General features: G+C 35.1%; 1 protein-coding gene across 1 annotated transcript in view; it reads left to right on the forward strand.

Moving 5' to 3' along the window:
- CDH10 (cadherin 10) overlaps positions 1–18297 on the forward strand; it is a 157119-nt gene that overhangs the window by 126725 nt on the left and 12097 nt on the right. Inside the window, exons 6-9 of the mRNA XM_053596532.1 lie at positions 4258–4445; positions 6061–6314; positions 9532–9668; positions 15453–15574. Of these exons, the coding sequence (XP_053452507.1) occupies positions 4258–4445; positions 6061–6314; positions 9532–9668; positions 15453–15574 (701 nt within the window). The remainder of the gene's footprint in view (positions 1–4257; positions 4446–6060; positions 6315–9531; positions 9669–15452; positions 15575–18297) is intronic.

The following is an 18297-nucleotide window of genomic DNA, read 5'->3' on the forward strand; positions in this document are numbered from 1 at the left end:
TGAAAATATAGGTCTTGTATGTCAGCATGGCTATTAACACATACCCCAGTTTGCAAAGGTCAAAGAGAAAAAGGCAGACATTTCATTTCCCATGAAATTAAGTTAAACTGTTGAATATTATAGATCTTCTTTAGCAATTATATTTTCACAGATTTTTTTTTTTTTTTTTTTTTTTGTAGTTTTTAGCCGGGCTGGGTTTGAACCCACCACCTCCGGCATATGGGGCTGGCGCTCTACTCCTTTGAGCCACAGGTGCTGCCCTATTTTCACAGATTTTATAGGCATGTGCTTTTCATGTGTTTTGTTCATAGTTGCTGCAAATTTCTTAGTGAGCAATTTTAAAGCTTCAGCTTCAATTTGGCAGACCCGAAGATGCAGTCCTAGAGCCCTCAGTGTTCTTGTTCCAACATGGGCTGGCTAGCCTTTCTTTCTTTTGTCTTTTTTAATTTTCTCACTTTGGATTCCTAGCTGTCTGGATTGAATGTATTCCTACATCTTGATTTAATCTTTTATTTTCCTGGAATAAATATTTTTACTAGGTTCCTTACAAAGGTCAAAAGGGATTCTGTTGGATCTGAAACTATCTTCACTGAGTTTTTACACTTGGTTAATATAGTGGTGGCGTGACCATTCATTATTCAAAATAATTTCATCATCAAATTTTGATGTCATTGCTGAAAAATTTTCTAGGCTCAGGTTTGCTGTTGCATGCATGCTTCATGGACATTTCGATACACATTCTCTACTCCTAACTCTATATTAGTCTTTAAATATGTACTTTCCTTCCATTTAGCCTCTAGCTCTCTAATTCTCTCATCAGAAGATGTTTATCTCTGTTCAATCTACCTATTATTTTGTTTTAACTTCAATGATTAAGTTTTTGAATGTCTGAAGGGACATTATATTTGGCTTTTTTTCAAATATGCACAGCTACTTTTATGGTTATACTCTAGCCAGATTTCTATAACATCGTTTATTGGACACATATATATGCGTAATATTCTACATCTGATGACTCCAATGCTAGCCATTGTGCTGATCTGACTCAGTTAGAGAATGTTTTGTTTTTTATTGTTTTTTAGTTGTTTTATTTGATGCCATTCATATTTCCTTGTGTTGTTATTTAATTTTTTTTTTTTTAGATTTAAAATCAGTGAATTTTGAAGCCCTTTTGATGGATTCTAAATAGCAGACCTATTTTTGCTTTTCTTGAGTACTAGGAACACAACAATTGTTTGGGATGTATATTGTCTATTTGTTTGTTTTAAATCTTCCTGTAGAATTTAATAAATACAAAGGAAAATAAATAGCACCACTTCAAAAATTACATTTCAAGGACTTTAAAAACGTTTTCCATGCACAGGCATCATCCTCTCCTTTTAGGTAGTCCAGCGGTAACTCTATTCAGTAGTAACTGATTGCTTATCTGATGTGTATATGAGTGTGGATATTTACATAATATATAAAGAGATGGGTGAAAATGTGCATATGTCTATAAATACCAATAGGTATATGAAAGAACGTGCATCTATATAGTATGTATATATGCCTAAAAAATTATTGAGTGCTTGCTGTTAGAGGTTTACAAAAGCAGTATCACATTATATATAATCTTTTGAAGCTTCCCTTTTCCAGTTAATATGTTATCTAAGTATAGTCCATATTTTTCCAATAATTATAGCTTACATTTGTCACTTTTGTGTTACGTTATTTACGATTATATATTTATCGGTTCTTAAGTTAACATTTGGATTTGCTTCTTTTTCTGCATTTTACAAACAATAATTCTATACGGCATATGTCCCTATATAATGCATATAAATACATATGTATATGTATCTATGTGTTTCTGTGTGTGTATTTATACATGTTCAAGTGCTAACTAACCCCTAGCACCTCAGAATATGATCTCATTTGGAAAGAGGGTCTTTACAGAGAAAATGAAATTAAAATGAGTATATCAGAGTCAAGGGACTAATCCAAAATGAATGGGGTCCTTATAAAAAGGGGCAATGAAGACATTATAAGATAGAGACCAACACGCAGAGAAGGAAGGGAATGTGAACTCACAGAGAGAGGGTGGCTATTTATCTGAAGTGATGAAGCATATTATTATTATCTGGTGCTGAGATTTTACCAGAAACCAGATTTTACTTGACTTTATAAAACAAATGAATTCAAGCAAAATCATAGTGAAACAGGACTATGTCACAAAGAAGAGTATGCAGATGCCAGGCAGACTTGCATGGAAAATCTTTCATAAGGAGAGAAAATGTCTTACAATAAGAAAAGCATGTAAGAAAGATCCAGAAGAGCTCAGTGTTAGTTAATAGACTGACAGGACAGAGGGACTAAATTATGAAGGACCAGCCTATGGATGTTTTATTTTATTCTGACTACAATGAAAGCAATTAAAGAAGCACTGAGTAATTATTGATAAAATTGATGTTTTCAAAGGGGTACCAGGCCTGCAGGGTGGACCAAGCGTCTTTCAGAATTGATTGGATTTGTCCAAGCACAGGAACTAGTAAATGCCTTAAGAAGCTTTTATCCAATATGCAATATACAAATAATTTATCCAACATAAAAATTCTTACATAGTAGATACTATGACCAAAGGGACCCAATGGGAATATACTGGTGCAAAAATACATTGGGTTTCCATTGCCTTTTCCTATTACTTTCTCATGCCACATACACGTATGTCAGTAGATAATATAAGGCCTAGCAATGGCAATTGATTGGAAGAGCGACTGGGAGTGCTATTTTCATTAAGGTTATTTTCAGTTAGGCTATTAGTGAAAGCTTCATTTCCCAGTTGAGCAGACACCTGAAGGAAACCAGAAAAGGAGCTATGGGAACATCCAGGGTACATGTATTCCAAAGACAAGCAGCAGCAACGGTAAAGAGAAGCAGTAAAACAGTGACAAAGGAACGAATTGAGAATTGCTTTCACCAGTGCGTTACCGGAGATGGATGGAATGAAGACAAGGAACCATATAGGCTATTAGACAAACTGGGATGTGATGGAAACTCAGTTTTAATGATGTCTCTTAGGAAATGATTGCAAAACCGAGTGAATTCAAGTGCCTGCCTGCACTCATTAGGGCTGCCACAACAAAGCCCCACAGACTTTGGTGGCTTACACAAGAGCAGTTTATTCTCTCACAGGTCTAGGGGGTAGATTTCTGAGTACCGATCAACAGGCTCATTTCTTCCGAAGCCTCTCGCCTTGGCTTGGCTTAACTTCTAAAATGCTCATCCCTGAACAGTGCCATCCTATTGGATTTAGTAAACTGAATTAGCATTAGATGAGGGTAATGAGAAAGGATTTTTATGGGAGGGAAGTTGCATGAGGAAAATATAAAAAGCGATATAACAAATTAAATATTGCCTAGAAAATTTTGCAAGGTCCAGTCTGGTGCAAATCTTCCATGGAAGCGGCTAAAAGTAAAATAGGAAATACAAGAAAAAATATACTCAGGCAAGATCATGACTGGCTTAAGAGGTCTGGACTTTATTATGTATACTAAGGGGAATTACTTAAGGTTTATGAGCAAGAAGGTGCTATAATCAGAAGCATTCTTCAGGTCGATTAATCTGTCAGAAATATGTAGTTTATAATCAGATGCTAAAACATAAATCTCATTAGCACTTCTAGGTACACCATGGGCTCAGATAAATTCTTGTTTCGCTCTGTAATGAAGGGGAATTTGTCAGAATTTAGTGTTTTTGCCCTGACACTGTGAAGGGCATCTTTATATCTCTCCCACAGACTATCCTTTGTTTCTGCTGTTGCAAAGAGAAAGAGAATTACTATTCATTATGCCTGATTTCATGGGATTTTGTAATGTTCTGCTTTTATAGATGAAATCAGTAGAGTAGTAAATAACTAAATGTAGCATAGTAAAAACTGTTAAATAGAAGCATTCACAGTATGCGCTGCGGTTTGTGATTGTATAAACACACACAGGTACATGTGATAGTATTAGGAGTTCGTTCCCATTATTCTCAATACATACAGAGCAAAGCTTCCAAAGTTCCCATTTTCTTGTTTCTAGAACTTAATGTAATGGTGTCCATATTATGTGATTTCAACACTTTAGTCAACATCTAATATAGTGATGAAACTTAAACACATTTTACTTTTATAAATGGTGTATAAAGTAATGTATATAAGAAATCTGTTTATACCCCCACCTCTCTCTCTCTCTCTCGCTCGCTCTCTCTCTCTCTTCTTTTCTTTATGCTTTACAGATACTATCCATCTCCGGGTTCTTGAATCCTCTCCAGTTGGCACAGCCATTGGAAGTGTAAAAGCAACTGATGCTGACACTGGGAAAAACGCCGAAGTAGAATACCGCATTATTGATGGTGATGGGACTGACATGTTTGACATCATAACCGAGAGGGACACCCAGGAAGGCATCATAACTGTGAAAAAGGTGCACCACGTCACTACCTCTAAACGTCTGTGTGTTTCAGGAGCAGAGCTATTTTTATATACTATCCACTCATGCATTATCTATTAAGAAGTATCACTATCGTGTTCAAAAATCTCATTGGTAAATAAATAAAAGGACGTAAGCATTTTAGCATGATTTTTGTCATGCAAAACGTGAAATCTCAAGATTTTACAAAGTGTAAAAGACAAGTTAATATATGTGTGATTGTATTGCTGAGTTATGTTAATAAAAGCCCATCATAAAAACATTGCTTACCTTAAAATATAGTTAATAGCTAATGACAGCAGTAAGTCATCACAGTACATAAAAAGTACCGAGCTATCCATCAAGATGTAGGAATCAATAATTAGAGTTACTAATAAAAGGGATGTCATAGTTTGGAAGATAATGCAATTGTTCACATTTTCCCTTCTGCTATATAAATTAAATATTTTCTGGTAACATATACTAGTGATATAATTCCAAGGTAACTAGGTAGTTACTGTTATTTAAAGGTAACTAGTTATTTCTGGTAACATATGCTCATTGATATAATTTAAAGGTAACTAGTTATTTGCTGTAGAGTCAGTTCGGTACCATAATGAGGAGATACAAGTAAGGAACATGAAAATGAATGTCATACACAAAGTAATCACTGAGGTGTCGGTCAATAATAAAACTATCCTGAGATTTTTTTTGGAAAGCACATGGCACACAGCCACTATTAAATAGACAGTGACCAGCAAATGGCAAACAACTGTCTTGTTTTTCATGACCAGGTAGCAATAGTAATGCAAATAGAATTTGGTGTTTCACAGGATAAAATAGAAGATTGAGGGAATCTGAGCCAACAATGTCTTTTAACAAAACGTTTTAAAGGAGGTGAGAGGTGAGGTACTTGATTTTATAGTTGAGTTGTGAAAGTTAAACTGTATCAAGTACCTCACCTTTTTGTTTCATAACATAACCTAATTACCATATTACTATGACAAGTTTTCTCTTTTATCATCATATAAGGTTTTTCTGATTTTGAATGTTTCATATAACTGTTGAAAGTTTTCTGTTAGTGTTCCGATTTCCTAAGTTTATAGAATCCTACAAGCCCATTACATTAGAACTATCGCAACATAAATTTTGAGAGATAATTGAATTATTTTGCTCAGAAAAATTAAGTACTCGCCAGTACCTCAGTCCATGCACATACACAATCCATCAGCTTATTTTTTGTAGATAGTTACCACCTCATGAATATCCATCTCAATTTTTCCAAGGTTTAAAATCTCATCTTTCTATGTTCCAAAGTAGTACATTTTCAACATATAAAAAGTAAAAGCTGAATCCTAAAAGGTAGATAAAAATTATATTATTATTTGCATTACTTTTTAATTTATAACTAATTAACAACTTTGTAGAACTTAAGCAGGACTTAAAAATCATACAGTAGGGCAGCGCTAGTGGCTCAAAGGAGTAGGGGCGCTGGTCCCATATACTGGAGGTGGTGGGTTCAAACCTGGCTCTGGCCAAAAACTGCACAAAAAAAACCATACTGCAACTTGGAGGAAGCATATCATTGAATTCGCCTCACTCTAATTTGATGACTTATTTCTTTATTCAGCCACTAGACTATGAGAGCCGAAGACTTTACACTCTGAAGGTTGAAGCAGAAAATACCCACGTGGATCCACGTTTTTATTACCTAGGACCATTTAAGGACACCACAATAGTGAAAATCTCAATAGAAGATGTCGACGAACCTCCTGTTTTTAGCAGATCCTCCTATCTCTTTGAGGTTCATGAAGATATTGAAGTGGGCACAATTATTGGTACTGTTATGGCAAGGGACCCCGATTCTATTTCCAGCCCCATTAGGTAATTATGCCTGAGTTTAAAATGAAATGGAATGGAAGTTCAATAGGGGGTGTGACATCATATTGAAAGTATTTAACACACTGAACGATACCAGGGTCTCTCCATGAGATGTGCACGCAATGGGAGAGCCCAGTGTTTCGGGTGAATTACTGGGGATGGCCTGAGCAAGCTGCACAGTTTGCTGTCTCTTTGTTTGCCCTTCAGGCTGAAACCTGGCTTATGTGATCTGATGTTTTAAAGTGTTTGCTGCTCTGACCCCTGGTAAAGATCAAGGGCACTATGTCAACTGTGTGTTTACAGTGCAACGAAATCACTGTTTTTGTGCTTTCAAGTTACTAAATTATATACGAGGTTGTGGGAGAGAAGTTTTACAGTGAAAAAAAAGTGATTAAAAGGCTGTACCATGATTATGTTATTATTGTAGAAACTCCTCTTATACTCCAGCCCTCAAAGTGGCAAGCTTTTTTCTTTTTGTTTTATTTTTATTTTGTTTTTTTTTCTATTTCAAAACTATCTCAGAAAGATTAGAATCATTTCTATATTTTTTTGCTTTTCCTTTTTATGGCAGCCTGAAAACATATGACATAAGACACATAAAGACGCAAAATTGTCATTGTCGTTTTCTATCGCTTTTAATAAATGCAGATATTGCACACAACATTGAACATCAGAACGAATGCTTTCTTTAATCTGTTACTCCCTCACATGTTTTGGATTTCATTTGTTTTCTCAGATCTCAGAAGGCTGATTTTGTTTTCCTGGTGATCCACATGAGCCAGTCAGGTGTGAGTTCAGGTGGCTATTCTTCTGTTTCTGCCACACTCTACTCTCTTCACATGCAGATACACACGCAGGGAACCTCCACTTTCATGTACATAAGACTCCAGCTAGACTTAAGTTAAAAATTCTGTAGTGTCTGCCATTTCCTCAGTCATGTCTTTTATATGTATATATAAATTACTCTTTTATTGATGTAATTTTACAAAGTATGTTTTCTTCTATTCATACCCAGCATCACAGGCTACATCTTGGCAGAGGAAACCTGAGTGTGGTCACATGTAGAGTTTCTATCTGCCAGAATGACTTTCCCATATATGTCTCTTCCCCAATTCATTTATCTCCATCTAAATTGCTGCATTCCTTGGACTTTTTTTTCCTTGAAGCTTTTATAGAACCAAAATATGCAATTAATATTCCCTGTTAACTAATTGTCAAGCATTTCCTCGGGAGAGATTCTAACTGACTTAAGCAGGGTGTGCTCTATGCTCTAGATTTTTAAAATGAATTATTGAAAAACCAAAAAATTTTGGTGACAAATTAATATCAACTAGCATTATTAAATTGCATACCAAGATATTTCTTCATACAAAAGTTAGATTTGCTTCCTCCTATAGACTGATGACTATTATATGTCACAAATATATCTTTGAATATATAAAATAAAATAAGTTAAAATAAAATATTGAGGATACAGGTCTAGGTATCAGGAGGAAAGTATGCATAATTAATGGCTTCATTGTTTATTAAGGTTGTTGTATACTTTGTATTAACCTGATGTGGAATGTGGAAATGAATGTTATTGGATGTTACTCTTTGATAGTATATACACACATATATTCAAAGAAATAAAATAACTTTACTAGTCCAATGTATTGTTGGGATGCATCATAAATGCAAATTAAGCCATATTGTTGTGATGAGCATTAATGCAATAATCAAAGAGATTTGCTTAAATGGTGCTATGGAAATAATTTTAAAGGGGAAAATGAAAGTTCATACACGTAATTTGTCAATGGAGAATAGAAGAACATAATTATACTTTTAAATTTTATTGGAAAGAAGAGCTGTGATCTCTGTGTATCTTTCAGGTAAGGTCACATAATCTTCTAAATTTGGTCATTGTTTCTCTAAATAACAAGAAATAATTAAGAAAAACACACATGAAATGGATTTGCAAATGTCGGGGATGCATGGTTTATTTGTATATTGCAACTTTATCTCATATTTCCACAGAAATAAGGGAACCAATAATTTGTTAAAATGCCAAAGAATTCAGTCATTCTTACTTTCATTTAACAAATATTTGCAGAACACCATATCAGATAACAACATGTTTCTCAAGCAGTTAATCTGTTAAGGAAGAAGATTCAGTATGAGAATTAAATAGTATTCATTGAGGACCTAGTATATAGTGCTTGGTATTTTCATGTTCTATTTTCTGTTTGAAATGTGATATGAAATGAATTCCTAATACAATGTGGCAAATAAGAGAGTGGGTGGTACAAAATACTTTATGATGGAGGGAAACAATTAACGTTTTAGATAATCACGAAAGACTACAAGGAGGAGGTGAATTTTATGTTGTGTCTTTCAATAATAAAATAATTTTGTCAGCTCATGGTGAAATTTGAGAACTATACTACATGTAGGGATACCAATATTTGCTTTATTTGCGAATGGTAAAACATGTAATTTGGTAACGATAATGAGATTTATCTCAACCTCATCAGTGAAATTGATAAACTTAGTGTTAACTTTAGAATGACCTTCAACGCTGCACTTACCATCAGTTTACATCATAGTTTGTTATTTAGAACTACATATAGAATTTATTTGATACAGATATATAAAACTCATATCCCCCAATTTTCTATTTTTAAACAATCCTGAGTTAAAAGTTATACATTTTATAATGATACATGTGATTAAGAAACAGATGCTACCATGAAGCCCATAATAACTTCATGGTGTTTAGTAGGCTTCACCTACACTGATGAAACTAATGTCCACAGTTTTCTCACTAATGACAACAGCAACAACAAAAAACAGCTTTTGGGAATTATCTTGTGCAATACAGCCTTACAGTTTTTCTTCAATACCATCCTCAAATAAAGTCAGTGGGTAATGTTATCACCTGTGGCCAAATGCATTGACATCAGTTGAATGTGCCGAAGAATAAATAATTATTTTAATAACATAAACATTCTGAAGACTAACTTCTCAATGCATGGCAATGTGCCAATTGATGCTTTGGGGAGTGAGTATGTGTGATGCTGACAAATCAATTAAATAATCTACCTTTTAGTTCATTGCTGTCTTCTTTCCTGCAATTATCAGCGATGCATGTTCGTGTGTGTGTGTTCAGCACATTCCACCAATTTCTCCTTCATGACGTTAATAATACTTCCATGTATTTTTCTCTACCCTGTACATTCAGATTTTCCTTGGATCGGCATACTGACCTTGACAGGATCTTTAACATACATTCTGGAAATGGATCACTGTATACGTCAAAACCTCTTGACCGTGAACTATCTCAATGGCACAATCTTACTGTTATAGCTGCTGAAATCAGTAAGATGAATTTCATGTATATAACATATACTTAACTTGTGTGTATATATATAATATATATACTTTATTCATATATCTCAACATATTTTCATACGTTTTAACTTATGTTAAAATAATTTGTTCACACTGCACACATGAATGGTAATTTTTTTTTTAAAGAATCAACACTGTTTCACATGTTTCATATGAATGGTAATTTTAATCAAAGCTTTTAAAAGACTTTTCAACACCTTCAATGTTTTTACATTACTTCCTGGGTCTATAGGTTTTGTAGAAGAAACAAAATTTTACCTGTTTCTACTGCAGGTTTTTGGCTGGGTAACAATTAAATTGGCATTAAAGAGGTTAAAGGGAGAAATACACACCCATTTCTTTAAATTTTACACAACACAGGAGCCCAAATAAGGAAGACCAAGGAAGTGTTTTTATGCAGGATGAACAAAGAGAGGCAATTGTGGGAAAATATATATGTATGTGGAGGGTCAATATAGAAAATATTTATTTTAACGAGGTCTGTTTGTATAGAGTTTCCTCACCTTCAATTTCCAATCTTTGCTGATAAGAATGTTCCTTTTGTTCTATTATTTTTCCTTGGTATAGGAAGGATATCTTCCATATCAGGATTTTATCTCTTTTTTTCAGGAAGAAAAAGGATCAGAGAACCCTTCATGCATTCGCTCTCAAAAAGGATTATTTTGAGCTAAAGGCAATTTTTTTCTAAATTGCCTTTAGCTCAAAATAATCCCTGTACCAAAGGGACACAATTTGGGGTGACGTATTTTACCACCAGCATCTACAAATATACATTTAATATTAACCAATAAAAATGTACTGGAATTATGAACTAAAGGTGTTATCATTTGAGAAAAATTAAAAGTATTAAATTGCTGCATGGAAACTATGAATTAGAATTTATGCTGAATTCTTGGTGCATATTAAACCATCTCATCTTAACAACAAACCTACAGATAGACACTATTGCTTCTCTTTTACAGAGGAAGTGGCCAAAGTGTGTATCAGTAATCATAGTTAACATTAATTATATGTGCCAGGTATCATTCTAAGTTTTTAAATTTATTTTCTCCTGATAATATTATTATTATTCGCATTTACCAGAGAGGTAGTAAGGTTCTGAGGATTTCAGTAACAAAATAGAGAATAGCAAAACTGGGTTTTTATATGATTCGTTTAGAATCAATACTTAATTCCATTCTAAATTTATAACATTGAATCCAACTAGAAATTGGCAGAACCTAGATTCAAAACCATATCTATATCTTCTAGTTCTTGCCCAAACATAGTATTAGCTACATAATCAGTGGAGTTTGTTGGAAAATGAAAATGTCAGCCTCATGTTAATAAAAAATAAGATATTTCAGATGGCAATAGAAGAGCATGACCCAGGGCTGAGACCCTCTAAGAGTGAAGCTCTGCACACCTGCTCAATTCATATGCCCCAGCGTCAGTCTGGCCGCTCATGCACCTGCACACCTGTTCACGTTTTGTGCTCTAGTCCTGTACATGGACTAGAGCAAGTCTTGAATTGTTCTAAAAAGTAGCATTAATTAGGGACTGAATCATGGTGAGAGACTAAGTCCACAAATTCCAGATCTGAAATACTAAGCTGAATCCACACTTACCAAGGTCACGTTATTTGAAGTAATCTTTAAAGGTTTTAGAAGGCAAAGCGTTGAGGCTGAATCACCAAGTGTCTCAAAAGGACAGAACCAAGTTAGGCAAATCATCAACAATGAATTCAAAGGCTGAGATAAAGTAATAGATTTAGCTATTTTTTCCTGAAATCTGCCTCTGAATGCAGATTAAACCCAAATAATCCATTTTTCCCCATAGTGAGATATAAATGGCAGTGCCTTTTAAGGCTAACTAAAGTTTTTTGAGTTTTTCTTTTAAGGAAAGATTTTATTTCTATGTCTGTATCCATATCTCCATAGTTAGATGCAGCCAACATGATCCAATCTGGTCATTTCAGAACCATGATTATGCTCCCTGCTGGATTCGAGGTCTTCATTCAAGCCCAGTGAGCCTGGAATGCATTTTCCATTTCAGATGCTTTGAGAAATTTAACTTCTAAAGCTAGTTGAAGTAATTACGATTCTGTAAAAAGCTAAGGCAATTACTTCTTTTTAAGATCTAAACCTATTTTGGGCCCTTAAATGAAATCAATCTCTGGAGAAACTACTGAAAATGCCTACCTGCCACACTATAAGCAGTCAGGGGCCCATTATGCTGTTCTGGGTATTAAATGCAAAGAGGATGAGAGGGAAACAGGATACAAAGAACGGTTACTCCTTGTCTTTAAACACTGCTTTTATGGTGTTTTATACACCAAGCCCTGAGCACAGCAAAATGACATATAAGTGTCCTGTTCACCAGTATGTGCCCAGGCCTTGTCTCTAATCATTCGTTCTGCATTCCATAGCAATATAGCACATCAAATGGCTCCCAGTAATTATTTAGTGCATTACCATGGAATAATTTCTCTTCTTCAAAAAAAAAAAAGACAGATAGAAAGAAAGAAAGAAATACTTCAAGTGCCCTGTGTGGAACAGAAACAACTAAAATTAAGGTCACAATCAATGATTCAATAATACACTTGGGATTTATAGCACATTTGTTATAGAAACCAAAGAGTTCTCCTAACCATCCCTGAAAATGGAACTATAATCATTGCAATATATTCTGAGGACAGTAGAGCAAAGTTTATGACTAAAGGACTCCATTATCTATTCCTAGTCCTTATTAGTGCAAATTCTTACCCTAAACAGGTTAAAAAAAAAAAAAAGTTACATCTTTCTAATGGCTGGGATTTCTATATAATGATTTGAATTTTCTGTATTTGGTTCTATGAAAAAGCCTATGGGTGCAAAAGCATGCTTCACCTTAGGACATACATTTTAAGATCCTTTATTACTAATCCGTTCTTGCTACAGTAGTTTCCCTGAAGGACTCTGATGGCGATTCAGGTGGTAAATACATGCTGGCTGCTATTCTGTGTGATTCTTCCTCGGGATGCTTTATACTTTTATTTATACATAAACTGCAGCCATCTGCCAGCAACCAGATTAGGGTAAGCACCGTTTTTTGAATAGTTGACTCCAGGCCTGGTGCTTTACAAAGCACCTTCATCCCTGTGGGTTTAGCTTTTGATTTGAAGAGCCTTAGAGTTATTCGGAAAGAGACTGGAGAATCTCCATATTGTGTTAGGGAGGGGGCTGACAATGCAAGTTTCTTAGAAATAAGACTTTTCTCTCTTTTGGCTTCTGAGGCGTACTTAGAACGTGTGTTGCTACCAACAGGAGTTATTTTTATGTCAAGGCTTGCTCCTGAAAGAAAATATTTTGTGTGTGTCCACTCACTGCATAAGTAGGTTCACAGGCACAGTCTAGAATACACTGTGCAGGCCTTCCTACTCATCTCCATCACAATAAGCCAAGGGGGATCGAAGGCCCATCTGTAAGTGAGCATCACGCCTCTGGGTATCAGCAAATAGTTGGAGTACAGCAGGTAGAAAAATAATGGGATAGCATTTTTTTGTCTTCTTCACTTCCAAAATATACCCCTCTTCAGACTCATGAACTATAGAAAAGCTACTTAACACATTTTTATTTTGTGGTTGTGCTGTGTGGTGGGAAAGAGCATAAGCTCTTAAGGGACATAAGGAAACGGAGAAGATACAAAAGTGATAATGAAGACAATGCTGATGATAGGACTATTGAGCACTAATATTCAAACTGAAATTTTCAAAGAACTTTTATATTTTAGCTTATAATTTTTCAAATAATTCTATGATCTATATTGGAGGACCTACTTTTATTTCTAGTGAGTAAACTGAAGCATTGGAGAGGTAGAGTAAATTGGCTACAGTAACACGATAGATGAATGGTGGACTTGAGAATCAAACCGATTCAGCTTGGGCAGTGCCTGTGGCTCAGTGAGTAGGGCGCCAGCCCCATATAGAGAGGGTGGCCGGTTTGAACTCGGCTCCGGCCAAACAAAAAAATAGTCGGACGTTGTGGTGAGCACCTATAGTCCCAGCTACTCGGGAGGCTGAGGCAAGAGAATTGGCTAAGCCCAAGAGCTGGAGATTGCTGGGAGCTGTGACACCACAGCACTCTACGGAGGGTGACAAAGTGAGACACTGTCTTTAAAAAAAAAAGCTCAGCTTGACTCCAAGGCCTGAACTCTTAACCACTTGATGCTCTAGCGTGTGGGTAACAATATATGACCCAATGGGACATGAAACATGACAACTGAATGAATCTATGTGGGTTAAGAAGACTGAAGTAAGTTAAAAGGAGTCTTAAAGAAAGAGAATGTGTTTTAAATGACCTCTTGGAGAAAGGAAGGACAGGTTAACAGACTTCAAATGGTTTTAGAATTCTGTCTTCCTTTAAACTATTTTAGCCTTGTAAGTATATCCCCGATGAATAATCAATTCTTACATATTATTTTTTAAAAGTGCTAATTTCATTATTTTATTAACAGTGCAGTTAGGTAAAGAGAACAAGACCAGGTGTTAATTCTTTCAGGTAGTGATGTACTCTCTAAAATATACTGCATCTGACAATATATTTTACTTTTCTATATAGAAATTATTTAGATAGAATTTAAAAGTCCATAGAAACTTTACAAGGGCAAATGATATTACCCATAACCCAAGCTGGTAGAGACTATTTAATCCATTGCCCCTGTCCCTTAGCTCATCTGCAATTGTTTTTTGGCAGATGACAGAAGCTAATTATCCCCTTTCTCCTCTTATATTGCTCTTCAGCTTCACTTTGTTAAAGTTCACACAAAAGTTTAACATTATTCAAGACTGAGAAATTGGTGTCATAAACACTGATGAAGATAACGCTAATTTAAAATGTAAACACACTTTCAGACATCACTCAGTGCCTAGAAAAATCCATAATGAAGGCAGTGCAATTAAATCATACCCAAAGTTGTTATTCAAAGCTTAGCAAAACAAAGGAATTTATGTCTTTAAATATCATTTACAAATCAAAACAATTTGAAAACGCATCTTTCTATGCGAAAATTTGATGCTCAAATTTTAGCTTTTGTAACAAAAAGTATATAACTAATGTGTCCTTCCTTATCAGTGAGCTAATTTGGAAACAATAATTATTATGCAAAACAATAAATTATTATGGATTATTGAAATAGTACCCGTAATGACTATATGAAATAAAAAAGAACCTTTATATTTCATTGGGAATTTTCTATCCACTTGTAAAATACGTAGCAGTAGTTTAAAATTTTCAAAAGAAGATTTGAAATTATCCATTGGAATAGATTTCAACGTAAAAGTAGTTGACGGGAGGTATGTTTTATTATTACAAGTACGACTTAGGAATTAGTAACATCAGTTACCAATTTATTTAAAACTAATTCTTCATCCAAAAAATAGGTAAAGATTAAATGATATAATAATGAATAATAAGAATTTAAAAAATATTTATTCCTTTATGTATTTGAACGGGAAGGACACAAATAGAATATGAATCCAATTATATTGGCTTGTGGTTCTAACTTGATTCTCCAAAATAATAATAGTACTCTTGTGTCCAGTAATAACTGAATTCATGGCTACTTAATTAGGCTCTGCAGTCATTTTCTTTATTGCATTTGCTCATTATGTTAGTAGAATGAATGCAGTGCTTATTTGTATGTGGGCACTTAATAGCCACAAGATGCCTATGTAAATGAAATCTGATGCACAAATATGTCTTCCTAAACAAAATTGTCCTTCTCCTTTTCTAGATAATCCCAAAGAGACTACTCGTGTGGCTGTTTTTGTGAGAATTTTAGATGTTAATGACAATGCCCCACAATTTGCTGTGTTCTACGACACTTTTGTATGTGAAAATGCCAGACCAGGACAGGTGAGTACCTACAGGATTGAATACAAGGGAAGATTTTTAGCTAAATGTTAAGTATTTCTTCACAAACTTGAGAGAAATGAATCATCAGAGAGACAGAAGCACTGATATATAGTCTCACTAATAAAACTTAAAACACCTGTAACGAGAAAAATAGTAAAAGTAGTTAAAAAATAAACCTAAAGAAAAACCTCTGACTGGCACCTGTGGCTCAGCGGGTAGGGGGCCGGCCCCATATGCCGAGGGTGGCGGGTTCAAACCCAGCCCCGGCCAAACTGCAACAAAAAAATAGCTGGGCGTGGTGGCGGGCGCCTGTAGTCCCAGCTACTGGGGAGGCTGAGGCAAGAGAATCGCTTAAGCCCCAGGAGTTGGAGGTTGCTGTGAGCTGTGTGATGTCGTGGCACTCTACCCGAGGGAGGTACGGTGAGACCCTGTCTCTACAAAAAAATAAAAATAAAAAATAAATAAAAATGAAAAGATTTTAAATAGCAGTATATACTAGGTTTCATATTTCCTTTGCAAAAGTTCTAATGTGAAGAGAAGGTTTTATGATTGCCACAGAAATTGACGTATAAGGAACAATAATGTTTAAACGTTTCAAAAATATAAACAAACTCCTCAAATTACTACTGTACCAGTAAATAAATATTGATGACTGCTAGAGAGATGGAAAATGAAAGTTGGGGACAATCCAGAGACATATCTATGGAAGCTACAAAACAGTTAATCGATATTCTGATGTATGCAAATGTGATTTTGAAACAGGGCCGCAGAATTCCTTCCCTTGCCTTGTACATTGCATTTCATCATTACAGCTATACAGAAAGTGCTTAATGACTTGGTTTTAGCCCTTTAAAACATTTCCTTACATCAGCTTTGTTTATAATTCTTTAAGTCTTTCCCTCAGTGGACTCATTTTGTTGATTGAAAAGCTCCAGTGTATATGGCTGAAAGAAATGCTCTTAATTGGTTTGAGTGCTATCTTCACAGAAGGAAGCTGCATGTTATAAATAATAATTGGGAATCAGATGTGTTTTATTAAAGAAAGAGGCACCATCAGACAGTTGTATTGTGCTTTGACATAATTTGATGCTCTTTATAGACATCAATGTCATTGTTACATTTTTATGCAAATTATATTGTGGAATAACTCAAATTCGTCCTTTTGAAGATTCTAACGGGAATTCAATAGCCTGTCTATTGTTTGAAAATGGTAAAATTGCTGCAATTGGATTCATTTTTTTACTTAAAAATGTTATGGAAATGTTTATTTGGAATATTTAAATGACTTAGCTGCTTCCCACTTACTTCTTAATGAAACAGTGCACACCCCCAAAATACCATTCCAAATAGTCCTCTGCTTGGCAGGCTCAGCATGATATAAGCTGAAGTCTTTTCTCTGAGAGATAAATTATCCACCTTGCTACTGCTGCATACACTGCTCTCTTCTATGGTTATTCTATTTGATTTTCAAAAGATACCTTTTCAGAGCATTTGATTCATTATGAATACTGATTTACAAATGTATTCGAAATACAAAATAAGGGATTGTGCTTGTTTATTTTCCTTTTGCTTATTTTCTTTTTAACTATAGCTGGCTCAGTAACTTATCACACGTTTTTGGACATTTAAAAAATAGTTGGCACACTGAAGTAAAATAGTCAAATAAAATACGATTTTAATGAATTGTGTGTTAGCTTTCTTGACCAATTTGATAGGAAGAACATGATAAATAATTTTTGTTGAATTGTCTGCATGTGCAATAGTCTCTCCTACTAGTTATTTTTAATAAGACCAGTTAGTTAGATGTCACTTTTATCTCAGAGGCTGAAAAAAATGCCTGGTTTAGCAGAAACCGTTAAAATATATTAAATTATGGAAATCTAGGTTATGACATTCCAGCAGTCAGCCTCAAAGTGGTTGCCTGAGAAAGTTGTTCTTCACTGAGCCTTTCCTAAAATTCATTTCTTAATTTGGTCTCTCCTGCTAGGAAGGTAGGAGCATGTTTGAACTCCCGAGTGTGCTTTAGAAATTTATTTATTATTTATTTATTATTTTTTTGAAGACATAGTCTCACTTTGTTGCCCTCTGTAGAGTACGTAACGTCATGGCTTACAGCAACCTCACACTCTCGGGTTCAAAGGATTCTTTTGCTGGAGCCTCCCAAGAAGCTGGAGCTTCATGCACCCATCACAATGTCCAGCTATTTTTTAGAGATAGGAACTTGTTTTTGTTCACACTGGTCTCAAACTCCTGTGCTCAGGCATTCCACCTGCCGCAGCATCCCAAAGTGCTGGCATTACAGGCGTGAGCCATCATGCTCAGCCTGCTTAAGTTATTTATAAAGTGTTTTAATCCATGTAATACTCTTTTTTTTGCGATTGAAGTGGCTTTATATTTACTTATTTTTTTATTATTATTTTTTATTGTTGGAGATTCATTGAGGGTACAAGAAACCAGGTGACACTGATTGCATTTGTTAGGTAAGGTCCCTCTTAGGATCCTGTCTTGCCCCCAAAATGTGTGGCACACACCAAGGTCCCACCCCCTCCCTCCTTCTCTCTCTCTGCTCTTCCTTTCCCCAACCCACCCTCCTTCTTTCTCTCTCTCCTCTACCCTTCCCCCCCCCACCAAGTCCTTAATTGTCCTCATATCAAAACTGAGTACATAGGATTCATGCTCCTCCATTCTTGTGATGCTTTACTAAGAATAATGTGTTCCATTTC

Source organism: Nycticebus coucang, chromosome 1 (genome assembly GCF_027406575.1).
Source record: "Nycticebus coucang isolate mNycCou1 chromosome 1, mNycCou1.pri, whole genome shotgun sequence".
Lineage (NCBI taxonomy): Eukaryota > Metazoa > Chordata > Mammalia > Primates > Lorisidae > Nycticebus > Nycticebus coucang.